The sequence below is a fragment of the Aspergillus nomiae genome (assembly GCF_001204775.2).
Source record: "Aspergillus nomiae NRRL 13137 chromosome Unknown contig00365, whole genome shotgun sequence".
In the NCBI taxonomy this organism is placed as follows: domain Eukaryota; kingdom Fungi; phylum Ascomycota; class Eurotiomycetes; order Eurotiales; family Aspergillaceae; genus Aspergillus; species Aspergillus nomiae.
Window position 1 is genome coordinate 1 of NW_015378420.1, and position 16,279 is coordinate 16,279.

At 49.1% G+C, this 16,279-nt stretch overlaps 5 protein-coding genes across 5 annotated transcripts; 4 read left to right on the forward strand and 1 right to left on the reverse strand.

The window, feature by feature from the left end:
* Positions 1 to 1,282: 1,282 nt before the first annotated feature.
* On the forward strand, positions 1,283 to 4,732 carry msh3 (mismatch repair protein MSH3; the record flags this gene model as incomplete). The annotated part of the gene is made up of 2 exons (XM_015555687.1): positions 1,283 to 3,202; positions 3,254 to 4,732. The coding sequence occupies 2 exons, from the start codon at positions 1,283 to 1,285 to the stop codon at positions 4,730 to 4,732; spliced, it is 3,399 nt and encodes a 1,132-aa protein (XP_015403151.1).
* An 818-nt stretch (positions 4,733 to 5,550) lies between these two features.
* On the forward strand, positions 5,551 to 6,891 carry ANOM_010432 (ATP phosphoribosyltransferase; the record flags this gene model as incomplete). Its single annotated transcript, XM_015555688.1, has 3 exons — positions 5,551 to 6,232; positions 6,293 to 6,430; positions 6,511 to 6,891. The coding sequence occupies 3 exons, from the start codon at positions 5,551 to 5,553 to the stop codon at positions 6,744 to 6,746; spliced, it is 1,056 nt and encodes a 351-aa protein (XP_015403154.1). The 3' UTR covers positions 6,747 to 6,891.
* A 374-nt stretch (positions 6,892 to 7,265) lies between these two features.
* Positions 7,266 to 12,547, reverse strand: ANOM_010433 (uncharacterized protein; the record flags this gene model as incomplete). The annotated part of the gene is made up of 3 exons (XM_015555689.1): positions 7,266 to 9,876; positions 11,101 to 11,243; positions 11,297 to 12,547. The coding sequence occupies 3 exons, from the start codon at positions 12,545 to 12,547 to the stop codon at positions 7,266 to 7,268; spliced, it is 4,005 nt and encodes a 1,334-aa protein (XP_015403153.1).
* Positions 12,548 to 13,371: 824 nt separating this feature from the next.
* Positions 13,372 to 14,559, forward strand: ANOM_010434 (MDR family NADP-dependent oxidoreductase; the record flags this gene model as incomplete). Its single annotated transcript, XM_015555690.1, has 2 exons — positions 13,372 to 14,196; positions 14,254 to 14,559. 2 exons carry the CDS (start codon positions 13,372 to 13,374, stop codon positions 14,497 to 14,499), a joined length of 1,071 nt encoding a protein of 356 aa, XP_015403150.1. The 3' UTR covers positions 14,500 to 14,559.
* Positions 14,560 to 14,970: 411 nt separating this feature from the next.
* On the forward strand, positions 14,971 to 16,255 carry ANOM_010435 (SDR family NAD(P)-dependent oxidoreductase). The gene is made up of 2 exons (XM_015555691.1): positions 14,971 to 15,268; positions 15,325 to 16,255. The coding sequence occupies exons 1-2, from the start codon at positions 15,022 to 15,024 to the stop codon at positions 16,149 to 16,151; spliced, it is 1,074 nt and encodes a 357-aa protein (XP_015403152.1). The 5' UTR covers positions 14,971 to 15,021; the 3' UTR covers positions 16,152 to 16,255.
* The last annotated feature ends 24 nt before the right edge of the window (positions 16,256 to 16,279 follow it).

The following is a 16,279-nucleotide window of genomic DNA, read 5'->3' on the forward strand; positions in this document are numbered from 1 at the left end:
AGGGGTGAAAGGAGGGGTTATTAGGGCTTTAATTGATATTAGCAATCGGGTCAACATTAGAAGAGTGCCAGACTTGATCCTCGACCCCGTATACGTTTCTCACTTAGCGGTACTCTACGAAATATCTCATGATGAAACATTCACTATAGCCAGGCACTTCGCCAGACCCTCCGCGTACAACATAGCTTCATAATTTAGATCTCCCTCCTGGTACTTATCACTTGTTCTGTGGCTTGCTGGTACGCTTGGAGCATTGCCTTGATGAAGTAGTATACATACACCGTCCGTGGGGTCAGAATGTCAGTCTTGTTGCTTGTTGTAGCATATGGAGTTTTGCCCTCTAATGAAGGACATAGCCTTGTATGTGCATATCGCACCAAGAGATCGGACACCGCGTGGCTGCAGGATCCAGCTGGCAGGGCCGGTGGAATGACGAATGTAAATGGGACTCTGCTAAAAGAACTGGTTCGCATCTACTAGCGGAGCTTTAGAAAGGTCTGAGTGGTTTGGATTTGGGCTTCCAATTCATGTTGCATGGCAACTGGGTCAGCATTGAATATACTTCCAAATCCCCACCCTGTTCGGCTTGTCGAGGAATTTACCTATAGTATAGAAAAGATCCAAGATACCTGGCGCCGTGAAACATGTCGATGTCCAAAATATTAGGTAAGAACACCATCCATAAGTCATTAATGGTCGTGTTCTATAGTTGAATGTACGCTAAAATTTGATAAGAAATGAGAGTCATGCTATTGGTGCACAACAAGAGTATGAACATGTTTGGTTTGGGAGACGCACTTCTGTGCTCACCCCACGCTCAGCGCCGCTCAGTGAGCTTAAAGCGGCTCTAAGTCGGACCTAAAGCGGAAAAGTAAGGTGGAGGAATCTTGTTTGGTACGTAGTGTAAAGTCACTCCGGAGTACGTAACTCAGGTAAATGGAACACGGTTACCGCGTCTTTTTACGCGTTAAGCTCCGAAGCCGCGGACTTGCCAAGGATTTCATTAGATGTTTTGAGCAGCGAGACATTAATACCATGCGCGACAATTAACAGCTAATGGCAGCATGGTATTCTGGCCTCTAATGCTTGTTTACTAGTTCTATCTCGAATGCTTTTTACGAAAACCTATCGCCGAGAGCTTCCTTTGCCACCTCTTCCTTCGCCGCTGATTCATTACTCCATCTCGCCTATCTCGTTGAATTTTTTTTCTTCCTGGAGTACCAAACAATAAGCACCTGTATTGAAGCCTATGTGGCTTCGAAAAATACCCGGGCAGTAAACGATGCCTTTATCTTCTCAAGCGTCATCTTCTCCAAGTTTGAAGCGAAAACAACCGACCATCTCGAGCTTTTTCACAAAGAAGCCACAACTCTCGCAGGAAAGCACCTTGAATGATGCACTGGAAAAATATGAACGAGGTCAAGAAGGGGAAGAGGCTACAAAAAAGGAAGAAGCCTTAAAGGAAAATTGCAGTACTCGGTTAAACAATGTTGATGATGAGGACGATGTAGTTGCTCCGGCGCCAAAGCGAGCGAGAACAAACGGGTCCTATTCACAAAACACCACCGAATCTCCAAAAGAAACCCACATTGAGCGTCCTAGGTTATCGGACAGTAGCCAAAAAACGGAGCTCTCCAAGTTCGCCAGCTCGCCAGCTACGGAGGGAGAAACGAAAGAACGGACAAAAGAAAGAGAGAAGCTGCACCAGAAGTTTGTACGGAGATTAGGTGGACCGGACTGTCTCATCGGAATTGGCAGAAGTACGGCCCATGAAGCTGTCCCCGGGGAAGTTGGCGAGGGCGACGAGGATGACGAAACCTCTCCGCCCCCTGCAGCTAAAGGGAAAGCCGCGACCAAGAAAGGCGGGCACAAGCTTACTCCTATGGAGAAGCAGATTATCGATATCAAGCGGAAACATATGGATACGGTTTTGGTAGTAGAGGTGGGATACAAGTTCCGGTTTTTTGGCGAGGATGCTAGAACAGCTGCGAAGGAGCTGAATATTGTCTGTATTCCTGGAAAATTCAGGTTCGATGAACGTAAGTATCGGTTTCAATTCACGCCCTACCTCGTTCTCCTCGCCTTTACTCAAAGTGTTTTAGATCCTTCGGAGGCCCATCTTGACCGCTTTGCATCGGCAAGTATACCAGTGCATAGATTGCATGTTCACGTTAAGCGTCTCGTTTCGGCCGGACACAAAGTCGGAGTTGTCCGACAAATGGAAACCGCTGCCCTTAAAGCTGCTGGCGATAATCGCAATGCGCCCTTTGGACGCAAACTCACCAATTTATACACAAAGGGTACGTATATTGATGATATGGAGGGCCTGGAAGGATCTACAGCGTCTATATCAGCCGCTGGTACTTCAATGGCAACGGGGTATATGCTTTGTATTACAGAGACAAACGCAAAAGGCTGGGGAAATGACGAAAAGGTGAATGTTGGCATTGTTGCTGTTCAGCCAGCAACAGGTGACATAGTGTATGACGAGTTTGAAGACGGATTCATGAGAAGCGAGATCGAAACTAGACTCCTTCATCTGGCCCCTTGTGAGGTTCTTATAGTTGGTGATTTGTCAAGAGCCACGGAAAAGCTTGTTCAACACCTGTCTGGGAACAAGACTAATGCTTTTGGTGACGAGATTCGCGTTGAGAAGTTCCCTAAAGCTAAAACGGCGGCGGCCGAGTCACATAGCCATGTCTCGAGCTTTTACGCGGAGAGGATGAAGAATGCGAACGCCACAGATGATGCGCAGGCGAGCAGCCTGCTTCAGAGGGTGCTCAATCTAAGCGAACAGGTCACCATCTGCTTATCTTCCATGATTAAACATATGTCAGAGTATGGCTTGGAGCACGTTTTCCAGCTTACAAAGTATTTCCAACACTTTTCGTCTCGATCACACATGCTTCTCAACGCAAATACTTTGAACAGTCTTGAAATATATCATAACCAGACAGATCACTCCACCAAAGGCAGTCTTTTCTGGACGTTGGATCGAACACAGACCCGTTTTGGGCAAAGAATGCTACGTAAATGGGTGGGACGTCCTTTGCTAGATAAATCTAGCCTTGAAGAAAGAGTGGACGCTGTTGAGGAACTGAAGAACTCAGAAAGGGTCGCTCTCGTAGAACAGCTGAAGGGTCTGCTTGGTAGAATCAAGACTGATCTGGAAAAGTCCTTGATCAGGGTTTACTACGGAAAGGTAATCCATGATGAACCATTTCCGCGATAACTAATGCTAAACAACCTACAGTGCACCCGGCCCGAGCTTCTCACTCTCCTCCAAACTTTACAGATGATTGCGCAGGAATTTGCTGGTGTTCAGTCTCCTGCCGATACTGGATTCTCGTCGCCTCTCATAAGCAAAGCAGTAGCATCTCTTCCAACAATCCTAGAAGATGTCGTGCACTTTCTGGACAAAATAAACATGCATGCAGCGAAGAATGACGACAAATATGAGTTCTTCAGAGAATCAGAGGAGACAGATGAGATTACTGAACACAAGCTTGGAATTGGTGCTGTGGAACACGATCTTGAAGAACATCGCTCCACAGCTGGTGAGTGTCTTGGGAAAAAGAAAGTAGAATACGTCACAGTTGCGGGTATTGAATACCTGATTGCGGTTGAAAACAAGTCACCGTCCATCAAAAAAGTGCCAGCATCGTGGGTAAAAATATCTGGTACCAAAGCAGTTTCAAGATTTCATACCCCGGAAGTTATCAGGCTTCTACGACAGCGGGATCAGCATAAGGAGGCTTTAGCGGCGGGTTGTGATAAGGCGTACGCAAGCTTCCTGGGTGAGATATCCGCCAGTTACCAATCTTTCCGCGATAGTGTACAGTTCCTTGCGACGCTCGACTGCCTAATTTCTCTTGCGACTATCGCTAATCAGCCTGGCTACGTGAAACCCGAATACACGGACCGCACATGCATTCATGTTGACCAAGGGCGTCATCCAATGGTTGAACAACTTTTGTTGGACAGCTATGTCCCCAATGATATTGATTTGGACAGCGACAAGACCCGTGCTCTTCTTGTTACAGGCCCTAACATGGGCGGGAAGTCTAGCTATGTTCGACAAGTGGCACTCATAGCCATTATGGGACAGATTGGTTCCTACGTGCCTGCACAGTCAGCGAAGCTTGGTATGCTAGATGCTGTGTTTACCCGCATGGGAGCTTTTGACAACATGCTGGCTGGTGAATCCACATTCATGGTCGAGCTTTCGGAAACAGCAGATATCCTAAAACAAGCGACGCCTCGCTCACTTGTCATTCTGGATGAACTGGGTCGAGGCACGTCTACGCATGATGGTGTTGCAATTGCGCAAGCGGTTCTCGATTATATGATTCGGTCAATCCAAAGTCTCACGCTTTTCATTACCCACTATCAACACCTTTCCTCAATGATACACTCCTTCCCTGACCATGAACTTCGGAACGTACACATGCGCTTTACCGAGTCGGGGTTGACCGAAGAAGAGATCACGTTCCTTTACGAGGTGGGAGAGGGCGTAGCGCATCGCAGTTACGGATTAAACGTAGCGCGTCTAGCAAACTTACCAGCACCTCTAATCGAGCTGGCTAAACAGAAGAGTGCCGAACTAGAACAGAAAATACGCCGCCGGAGACTAGCTGGACTTGTGAGGACGGTTGGAGATGTCTTATCTGATCCTGCAAAAGCCAACGAGACTTTGATTGAACAACTCATCAGCAGCGCGGAGCAGTTATAACTGGATACGGTGGACCAAGTAAGGCCTATCATGATCATGTCGCGATACCTGGTATTTTGAAGCATGTTAGCGTTGTTGCAGTAGAGACCACTATATGTATAATAGGAAAATATGGGTTTTAACTCCTCGTTTTGACTGAAGCAGCAGGAGACCGGTACAATTCTTCCATGACATAACGCTCACGGTCAAGTACTAGCGGCTGAAGGACGCTTTGTTAAAATTTAGACTCGTTGAGTCTTCAATATGTATGAGATGTGTGTCCTTTCTTATCAGTACTCACAGGCACGATTTAGGCTAATTAGTAGTATGTACTACTAATGTACATCCAACTAGTACTAGTATGCGGATCCATCAAATGCCGTCCTCTGTCAGGAACATTGGTCCACTAATCAACCAATCATATTACTGCTTTCGAGAGCATGCTTATCTGATTGCCTGATCCGTAGGGCATCACCGGCTAGAGGTTCCACAATGCGCGGTTGATACCTGAGGATATAGGCAGCAAGAACCCCCACCAATTCAGAGTCTGCGGTGCTCCGATTTCGTTCATTGCTCCGGCCCAACTCGCCCCATCCCTGCGAAACACCCACTGAGTCATTTTACGCCGTGTAGGACCTCATATATTGCCTGCACTGACTTAATCTTCTTTCATACTCTCATATCATATACCGTACAATCTGCCCGCTACACTCCCTCCACCCCTTCCAATCCCTCCAACAATTACCCCGCGCGTTGATCGTCACTATGGATCTCGTTAATCAGTGAGTCAATCGCTTCCATGCCACCATGCAGACCTCCAGACAGGCAATGGCCTCCAAATGTGTCTTCCACATACTAACAATCTCTGTCCAGCCTCGAAGGAAGACTCCTTTTCGCCGTCCCTAAAAGCAAGTAGCCCGCCAGGACTCACCCCACCACTCTTTCGCAACTTGCCCCATTTGCCCTCCTACACCAAACCTGTCAGGAGGAAACATGAACTCCAGCTAATACGCATATCTCTGAAAACAGAGGGTCGGCTCCAACAGGCAACCTTGGACCTCCTTGCCGGCGTTGACATTCAATTCCGTCGCGAAACCCGCCTCGATATCGCCCTTGTGAAGAACCTCCCCATTGCCCTCATCTTCCTCCCCGCCGCAGATATTCCCACCTTCGTCGGCGAAGGTCGCGTCGACCTCGGTATTACCGGTCGTGACCAAGTCGCTGAGCACGATGCGCAGCTGGCGAACGGCGAGATATCTGGCGTTGAGGAGATCATGGACCTTGGTTTCGGAGGCTGCAAGCTGCAGGTGCAGGTTCCGGAGAAGGGTGACATCACCGAGGCGAAGCAATTGGTTGGCCGCAACGTGGTTACCAGCTTCACGGCCCTCACCGAGGCCTTCTTCGCTAAGCTTGAGGGCGTTGACGATACCAGCAAGCTCTCTACCAAGATCAAGTATGTCGGTGGCAGTGTTGAGGCTGCTTGCGCATTGGGTGTCGCTGATGGAATTGTCGACCTTGTTGGTATGTTGATGATTTGTCACCATCCTAATCGCTGAAATTTGTCTAATGTATGCCACACAGAATCTGGTGAAACCATGAAGGCTGCTGGTCTCAAGGCCATCGATACCGTTGTCGAGAGTACCTCTGTTCTCGTCAAGTCCCGGAAGGCCCAGAGCCCTCTTGTCGAACTCATCACCTCTCGTATCCGTGGTGTCATCAGTATGTTGCCCTCTCTGCAGCTCTCAAACTCTCACCCATCCTTGACCCTGCATTGGCTAACATGTCTTTCTTCACTACAGCCGCACAGAAATACGTCCTGTGCCAGTACAACATTCCTCGCTCTGAACTCGCCACTGCCTCCAGCATCACCCCAGGAAAGCGTGCCCCGACCGTGACCGCCCTCGAGGCTGACGGCTGGGTAGCCGTCAGCTCGATGGTCGAGAAGAAGAAGATCGCCACCGTGATGGACGAGCTGACCAAGGTCGGTGCGACAGACATCCTAGTCCTGACCATTGCCAACTCCCGGACGGGTTAGAGGAGGGTTTTTTCAAAATTTATCATGTCCTGTCATGCCTTGTTTTTTCTTCGTTTCATTTTGGCATAAGGCGTGTTTCATATTATACAATTTCGGTTTTTTGTTTCTTTAAAAAGGGGTTCTATCTATTTCCTTTCTTTTGCTTAGATATCGGGACAGTTGTATGAGATGAATATAGACTATGTGGTTATGGTTCCCAACGCAGAAGATGAAAAGTAACAGATAGATTTGATGTATGTACAGGTTTCTCTATAAACAGTAAATATATATAGACATAGCACCGTAGCACCTTATGCAAGATATAGTTCTTTCTTTGGGATATTGTGAAGATGTAATGCAATTTTTGTCATTACTCGTATGATCATCATCGTGAGCATGATCCAAAACAACGTCAGGAATAAGTATTGAGAGGATTTATTGTGTAAGGTGACAGAATGAGGATGGCTTTTCCTTCATAGGAGAGGGGAGAGTGGGTATCGTTGCAAAAGAGGGAGATAATATAAAAGAGGGAAGGTATCATCAGGTCGATAATGGTGAATCGCTTATTCCTACACCCTCTCGTCTTCCGCGCACTAAAGCCCGAAGACATTGGCCGACGCCTTCCAGATCGCCCAATAATCCGACGTGACCGCGATCGCTTCTCACCAGGCCATGTTTGATGATTCGATAGCCTGGGGGCAGCATTGCTGCGGACGCGAGACAGACACCATCGCCTGCGGCGAATGCGAGGTCATCGTAGGCATCCTGATGTTTAATTTGTTCGCGTGTCGAGATGCGCGCGCCATAGACGGTAGGAACAGATTTGCCGTATAGAACTGCGAAAGGTGGGTAGCTGTTGCTGGATTGATGAGAGGGGTTGAATGCAAGTTCTTGCTTGAAGCGACGGACTTCGGAGAGGGTGCGTTCGAGATAGGTGATAGCTGTGGCTCGTGGAATGGTAACGGTAGTGGTGGATTTGACGTTGGCCGAGCCGCGGAGGTTGGACGTTGGGCCAACAACACCCTCGATGCTCGGGGCTAGTTTTTCAGCTGGGTCGGTAATGGGATTTGGATTGCTGCGACCGGGCTGGTTCGGATCTTGTTGATCGTCGTCAGGTGTATCCTCAGATGGCAAGCTATCTTTACTACCCAAAACAGCAGAGAAGCGTTTCCCAATGTTGCCTCCGAGACCGAAGCCCTTGTTTGTCATAGGCGGGAGAGCTGGGTTGATGACGGGCGAGAGCCGGTATTCGTCCCAATCCTGGGCGTTGAAGAAGTCCACACGATATTCTTCTTTGGTGCGCTTGTCGATGAAACAGTGCCCGTCTTCGGGAAGGAGGGCGAAGCTGGTCCGGAAGGTGAAGTTCACTTGAGCCGTGAGGACACGGGAACTGAGCAATACGTCATCCCCATTGCGAAGAGGGCCGAGAATATTGACACAGTGCTGCGGGACACCGGCGTAGAGAACACCAGCAAAGAGTTCCGGACGCTGATTTACGGCGTGGCGGGTGATCAACCCTCCGAGACTGTGCGCAACAACATAAGCCCCCCGCTTTTCGGGCGGAACACCGGGCGCATTACAAGGTAAGCCCTCCAGGAATTTGATCAGCTTTTTCGAGAGGAGATGTGGGCTCAAGCGCCAATCGTAGCCATAATCCCATACGCGGAGATCACCTTTGACGGCATTCTCGGACTTCCGGAGGTGCTTCATCAGTCGACGACAGATGTCAACTGGCCCGATGTGCGATAGAACCCCTGATGGAATAATCGTTTCTTCCATGCGCTCCTCATCCTCCGGGTTCAGGCCTACTTCAAGGTCTACTTTGCGAAGATTGAGCCCAACTTTCATTGGAACCCACAGTTGACGCTGTGGTGGTTTGGCGGAACGTAAGATAGATCCTCGGTAGCCTCCCATTATAACAACATCACCAGTTAATGCGGACATGGCCTCATTTAATACGGGGTGCCATGAATTGGAGTTAACTCGCGGTGGACGCGCTCCAAATTGAGGTGGCGCTTGTTCTCGAGGCGCGTCACTCGTAGGTGGCGGCTCATCGGCGTAATTGTTGCCTTTACGATTCGCAACATCTCCCAAGAACGGTTTATAGCCCCAGTCACTCCGCAAGTCCTGCAAGTGCAAGCTAGGCATGCTAAGCAGGCGGCTGCTCGAGTCCTGTAGACTATCCTTGATGGCCTTGAACCGGCTGTTGACTTGAGAGTGAATGTGCTCATACTGGGGGCGCTGATCGAGTGATGATGCAGTAGATGATGCTCTCAGATACAATGATTGGTCAGAAGATGATCTCCTAAGCATCAACGGGGCGCCTGAAACAGTCGCGCTGGGCCGACGGGTAAATGAATGCTTGGCTGCCGTCGCGCCGTCGATGGGTTTCAGATCAGAGATTGGCTCATCAACGAGCACGTTATTCGAGTCGGAATCGTTCCACGATCTGCGTCTTGGCTTGGCATGAGACTCTCCCTCCTGGTCAAGTGCCAACTTGGACGAGGAGGGTTTCAGGGTCTGACTGCGGGAGCGATTTTGGGAAGAGCGGAAAGGCAAAGAAGTCCGTTTAGTAAGATATCCTAAATCGGGCAGGAACTTTTTCATGGTATCGCCCGACCAAGCTCGAGGACGCAGGGGCAAGCCGTTCTTTAAGATCGACCGGGTGAAACTGGTGCGACTGTTGGAGCCGTCTTTAGAGAACGCTGTTCCGTTTTGGTGTGCCACATTCTGGAGTGAAGCTGACGGTTGGCTAGCTTCTGGTTTCGAGCTCTGTGGTAGTTCCTCTGGTTCATCAGTGATCTCGGAGGTATAAAGACCGCTCGAGTCGTCGGTGTCTGGAATGGGGTCAAAATAGCCCCCATTGTGTTCCATCGCGCGTGTCTTTTCCTCCGCCGGCGTGGAACGGGCCTTCATACGACTTTGGGCACGACCGATGCTGACACCAACCATACCGTCAGCCTCGTCTTCTCGAGCGACATCCACGCCGTTTACGACCGGCTCATCGCTGTCAGAGCTGGTATTTCCAGCAATTAAAGGTCTCGACAGAAACCGCGAGGGCTCCCCAGCGGCATTGACCGGATCATGGCTCGCAGGTGGAGCTGCGGGGACAGCCATATTCGAGGGCAGTATGAGTGATGACGGCGAAAATCTTCGGATCACACATGCAGGGAAGGTGATGCTTCGAATTCGACGATATGACGAAGTTGTATATGAGGAAAGAAAGAAATACGCAAAGGAAGAAATGTTCCGATAACAATGGTTGCAATGATAAAAATAACGATACCAACAGGAACAATCTGCAGGAGCAATCACATGTAAAAGGCGTTAATGGCAATAGTCGAACTGGAGTCGAGCTAATAACGGGCTAAAAATGTCTGAGAGATGGAGCCCAAGGATTGATGCTTTATCTTGTTGGATATCGTATTCGTACTACCGATACCAAGGAAACGGAACCTTTGTTAGTGGGTTACTTGGTTCGTGGCTTCCACGTTTAGTAATCCCAATACCGTTCCTTTTCCTCCGTTTTTTATTTTTTTTCTTTTCGCTCCGCCGTTCCTTAACTCAATGGATCATTGATCAGTCTGTGGTTGCTCCCAGTGGAGAAGTGTGTGTAATAGGAATTGGAAGAAGAGGGAAAAAAGCAATAATAAAAAAAAATGTGAGAGAGAGGTCCCCACTACAGTGACTGCACAGCCTCCGGCAAGTCCGGAAGAAGCTTCCTGTAAGAGTGTTCTCCGTCAGTTTTTATTTTTATTTTCCCTGTTATTATTATTATCATTATTCATGGGTGCGATTTCCTGAGCAATAGTTTGAAATCTTAAACATCAAAACGGTTTGGGCATGTGGGAAAAGGATCCACAAACCCATCGTGACCATGAGGGTGGAAATTGCTTGTCTGTCGGATGCGACGTGTTGTGGCCCTATGAAAAAACAAAAAAAAAATGTGTTCATCATTACATCGCGTCCAAAGCTTTCACAGTGATTGAAATTTGGTTCGTGAAGTCATCCTGCATGCACCTGATCGGATCGGTCACATCAACTGTGGTTCCCGCCGCCCATTTGATTGGTTCCATCTATCGACGTAGATCTGGTTACTGATAGCGCAGGATTGAAACTTCCGCTACTTCCGGGGAAATTCGACCTGAGTATGCAATAGAGAAGGCATAATTTTTATGTCCTCGTATACGGATAGAATCAAAATCATTGGTATAGAGACCGGCTCCCAGACTTAATTTAATACAGAAACTGTACTACCAATCTCATTTCCACCAATTGTCATAAAAAATTTTGAAAGTTAGAAAAACATATTCCTAGAATACAAATTCATCGTAGCGTCGTAACCCATAATCAAACAGTGTAGCCATCTCAGTACGCATTTCCTCGGCTGAAGTTTCCACTGCGCATCTCTCGTTCACCTTGGCTGGCGATAGCATCGTTCTTTGAGACACCCTCTTCATGGCCAAACGTCTTATCAACTGCCGCATTTAGACCACCGCGGAGAGATTCTCCCATTCCCTATTCAGAAAAATGTTAGGTCCTGTTCAAGTATAATCAGGGGTATCACATACGTGAGCGCCAGCAAAAGCTCCCTTCACACTGGAACCAATGTCTGCACCCTTCTGAGCAGACTTGGACCCAGGTGCGCTGCCGGATGACTGTGCCGGTCGGTATCCTACCCCGCTGGACGCGTACCCGGCGCCAGTAGATAGCTCAGTGGCATTGGTCCCGTATTGAGAATGAGTATTACCCGCAAACTGGGAGCCATGAGGCTGGCTGGTTGTCTTGGAAGATACGTTGCCCGTTTGGGCATCCACGCGAGGGTCGAGCTTGTTCGTCATCTTAGATTCATGGGGACCAGCGTTGGAACCGCTGCTGAGCGAGGTGTCCTGCGTCGCGTAGGGGTTCTCGTTTCCCGTCTTGGTAGTGCCGGGGGCGTACTGAGCGCGGTTGTCGAGGTCACTGTCAACACGAGGGTCCATCTTGTTGCCAATCTTTGAGCTATGGGGACCAGTAGTGCTCGAAGTAGTGGCCCCAGTACCGGCTAGGTGAGAGGTGTTACGGTTGTGAGTGGTTTGTGGCGCATACTGAGCGCGGTTGTCGAGGTCGCTGTCCACGCGAGGGTCAAGCTTGTTGCCCATGTCAGATTCGTGGGGACCAGCAGTCCTTGAGGCAGGACCGGTGCGAGCATCGCTTGCCAGGGTGCCTGGTGCGTGGCGGGCGCGGTTATCAACATCGCTGTCAACACGAGGATCAAGCTTGTTACCCATATCAGAATCGTGTGGACCGGCAGTTCTCTGAGCATGTCCAGTACGAGTATTGCTTGACACAGCCCCCGATGCACGGTTATCTACGTCACTGTCGACACGGGGGTCAAGCTTGTTACCCATGTCAGACTCATGGGGCCCAGCAGTTCTAGGAGCAGGCCCTGTACGGGCATCACTGGCCACGGTGCCTGGTGCGTGACGGGCACGGTTGTCCTTATCACTGTCGACACGAGGGTCAAGCTTATTACCAGTGTCCGAGGTGTGAGGACCCGCCGTCCTCTGAGCAGATCCTGTATGGGTGTTGCTAGCGCCCCCAGCTCCACCAATTCCAGCGTTGCTTGACTTCTTCTCCTTGCTCAGGTCGCTATCCACACGAGGATCGAGCTTGTTGGCTAGGTCGGACTTGTGTGGGCCAGCTGTATGTGGAGCAGGTCCTGTACGAGGATCACTAGGGTCAACGCCCCCAATCTGAGTGCCAATCGGCTGAGAAGAGCTGGGGTGTTGAGTGGGATCACCGAAGGAGGAGGAATAGTAAGGAGGCTGCGTGCTGCTCATGATGTATGTAGTATGTTGTATGTAGGGTTGTAGGCAATTGAACTTCTTCTAGACTAGTAACTCTTGCGATATTCTTTCATAGAATCGAGGAATGACTTTACTTGGAACAAATCTAAGCCCTACGAGACCCATCTCCCCCAGTTCTTATATATTCGAGTTGTCAACACCCCAAACTATGCGACATCATACCTGATGTACCTATGACGTCAGGGGTACCCCAGGGGCAGTTCCAGCTGTTCTTCACCATGGAAGATATGTAGATCTTCCTCTCTCTGGGAGCGCAAAATAGCTGTGAATAGAACTAGATTGCATCAATGGCTGGCATTTGGTATCGTTTAACGTTTGACTGAGGAGCAATGACGATTTTTGTCGAAGTATAAAGCAAAGAAGCGAACATGTTGTCTTTATCGTCGATAACGATTTGATAACCGCTGAGGCTCTTACATCATCTTGGCTTCATACTTCTGTTGATGAGTCAGCAGTGCTCCTCAATTCGTTGATTTTTCTAAGAAATCATCTCTATACCCATGGACGTGCCAACAAAGAGTTTTTCTCAAATAAAGGGTAAACTGAGTGAGGGTGATGATAATATTTACTGGGGTGTGGCCAATTTGTGCCAACTTGGGTGATTAGTGAACTTACCAATCCGGTTATGGAGTTAGCAGCCGAGGTTCATTCGTCGCTTTGTCTTAGCGACCATGAATCCTTGTCAACGTTCAGTCCTAGTCAGGAGAATATCGCCTCTTTATATGCCTATCCTTTTTCTCTTTACCCACTTTTGTTTATCCTAGAAGTTCCGGGAAGTACCACTGAGTTCGACCAAAATGCCTATCACCAACCGACAAGCCATCTACGCCAACACGCCCTCCCCGGCAATCGATCCCTCCTTGTCGAACGGCACCTTCAAGATCTCAACCACAACTATCTCCGACAATGTCCCCGATGACAAAGTCCTTGTGCGCGTACACTACCTTTCGCTGGACCCGGCCATGCGGCAATGGCTCACAGCCAAGCGATCCTACATCGCCCCTGTCGAGCGTGGCAGCGTCATGCGCGGTCAGAGTATCGCTCAAGTGATCGGCGTCGGAAGCAACCTTAAAACTCAATACAGAGTTGGGGACTGGGTGATCGCTTACTCCGGCTGGCAAGAGTATGCCCTGCTGGGACAAAAGGAGGCACAAAAGGTGGTTATTCCTCCGGGATGCAAGCCGACCGATGCAATGTCGGTGCTGGGCATGACCGGTCTGACAGCATACTTTGGCATGACGGAAGTGGGACAACCGAAGCCAGGGGATACTGTCGTCGTCTCAGGCGCTGCGGGTGCAACGGGCATGGTGGCCGGACAGATCGCTAAGATCAAGGGGGCAAAGAGGGTCGTTGGCTTGGCAGGCAGCGCGGAGAAGTGTGCTTTCCTGCGCAACGAGTTAGGGTTCGATGCCGCTATCAACTATAAGGACAAGGATTGGAAGAAGCAATTGAAGGATGCGACTCCGGAGTACATCGATGTGTTCTTTGATAACACCGGAGGCGAGATTCTAGATGCTTGTCTTGCGCGGGCTGCGCGCGACGCTCGGTTTGCCATCTGCGGTGCGATCAGTCAGTATAACTCTGCTAAACCGCAGGGTCCAGCTAGCTTCATGACGGTCATTGTAAGTTTCCCATGCATTTCATACACTATCAATAGCTGCTGACGACATTCTTCTTAGTCCCAACGAGTGACTATGAAGGGTTTCATCGTCTTCGACTACGCTAAGAAATACCCGACCGCACTGAAGGACCTGTCGGAATGGCTGACGCAGGGTAAGATCAAGCGTAAGGAACACATTGTTCCGGGTGGATTGGAGGCTGCGCCTCAGGGTTTGGTAGACCTGTATGGGGGTGTCAACACGGGCAAAATGATGGTCGAGGTGGCTCCAGTGAGCGAGGCGATTGGAACCAAGGCCAAACTGTAGGCAGCTGGCCTGTCGCATGTATATATCTCCAGCCTAATAATGATTCGTTCATGGCATTTTAATCATCGTTTTCGTGGGAAACAACTAGCAAAATTAACGTAAGAAACCATTGTTGGGGATAAAAGAAACCCTCCTGATTCAGTAGAATTCATTTTCCTTTGGAGGAACGAACACTTTGTATCACTTTCTAAGCCAGATCCATGAACCCTACACGACCAGGGCACGCATCGTTGTAGATATTGAACCTTGAATAATGGAACAGCCATTACATATTGTTAAAACACAGACTATATCACAATGACCCACATAAGCTAATAATGACTTAGCTCATCGCAAGGACGCCAAAAATAGTCGGAACACATCCGACGCAGACTCGACGTCATACTGATGAGACAATTCTTGCCTCACCACATCGCAGAACAACATGGATAACAATCAACATTTTACTCCATTGCGAGCGCTGGGTGCGCCACTGATGTATAAATTACTCTCTCTCCCACTCAGCTATGTTTCAATCCCATCATGCTCCGCCAGAACATCCTTCCACGCTTTCTTAAATCGAGCTGTCCGATCCGCTACCACCACAGATTCAGCTATAGCACTTCTCAGAAGCCTCTCCTAGCCTATTCTAGAGCTCAATTCTCTACATCAGCATCGAATCTATTTGTCACTACATCACGCCGAAACGTATCTGAAGTAATCAAAATGGAGGCGAAGGCAAGCAACGAGAACTTTAAGCTAGAGAACCTCTTCAATGTTAAGGGGAAAGGTATGTTTCAAGTGCGCCATTGTCCACGATATGATCCAGATACTAACAGTAACCAGTTGCCCTCATCACCGGAGGAGGATCAGGCATTGGTCTGATGGCCACTCAAGCTCTGGCGGTCAACGGAGCCAAAGTCTACATCACAGGCCGAACTGGCGAGAAGCTCGACCGCGTTGCAGAACTATACAACAAGAATATCCAGGGCCAGATCATCCCCATCACGTCCGACATCACGGATAAGAGCTCGGTTGACAAGCTGGTGCAAGAGATCTCTTCGCGCGAAAAGTACCTCTCCATATTGATTAACAATGCCGGCATTAGCAGCTCGACCCAGACGACCGAGAAGGAGGACCCTAAGGAGCTGCGTAAGGAGCTGTTCGAGAGCAGTGCGCTTGACCCCAAGGAATGGGATGATGTGTACCGCACGAATGTCACGCATCTCTTTATGACTACTACTGCGTTCTTGCCGCTGCTTCAGAAGGGCTCCGAGCAGGAAAAGGGCTGGTCCAGCACTGTGGTTAATATCTCGTCGATTTCGGGTATTGTCAAGGTGTCCCAGCATCATTTCGCTTATAATGCGTCGAAGGCTGCTGCTATCCATTTGACTAAGATGCTGGCGCATGAGATTTCCTCGTCTGGTCTGCGGATTCGCGTCAATAACATCGCCCCGGGTGTTTTCCCCAGTGAGATGACGGCTGGTGAGAGTGATGAGAAGCAGAAGAGCGAAATCCCTAAGGAGAAGTACGAGGGTAAGGTTCCTGCTGCTCGCCCTGGTAAGGATGAGGACATGGCCAATGCCGTGCTCTTCTCTACCACCAACCAGTATCTCAATGGACAGACCATTGTGGTAGATGGAGGATATGTGTTGGCGGCTGGAACCGTCTAGAGCGTGTATGATTCGATGATACATAACTTGTATTGTAGTTAATATTTTCGATAGCACATGACTGCATGTCAATGCCAATCTTCAAATAATTATTTCATTCAAGACGGTTGTTATTAGTTTATCGTATA

Bases quoted from the DNA above. Each gene is read 5' to 3' on its own strand.
- ANOM_010435 (XM_015555691.1), top strand. From the start codon at position 15,022: ATGCTCCGCCAGAACATCCTTCCACGCTTTCTTAAATCGAGCTGTCCG. The intron at 15,269-15,324 runs GTATGTTTCAAG...AACAGTAACCAG, and splicing joins CTTCAATGTTAAGGGGAAAG to TTGCCCTCATCACCGGAGGA.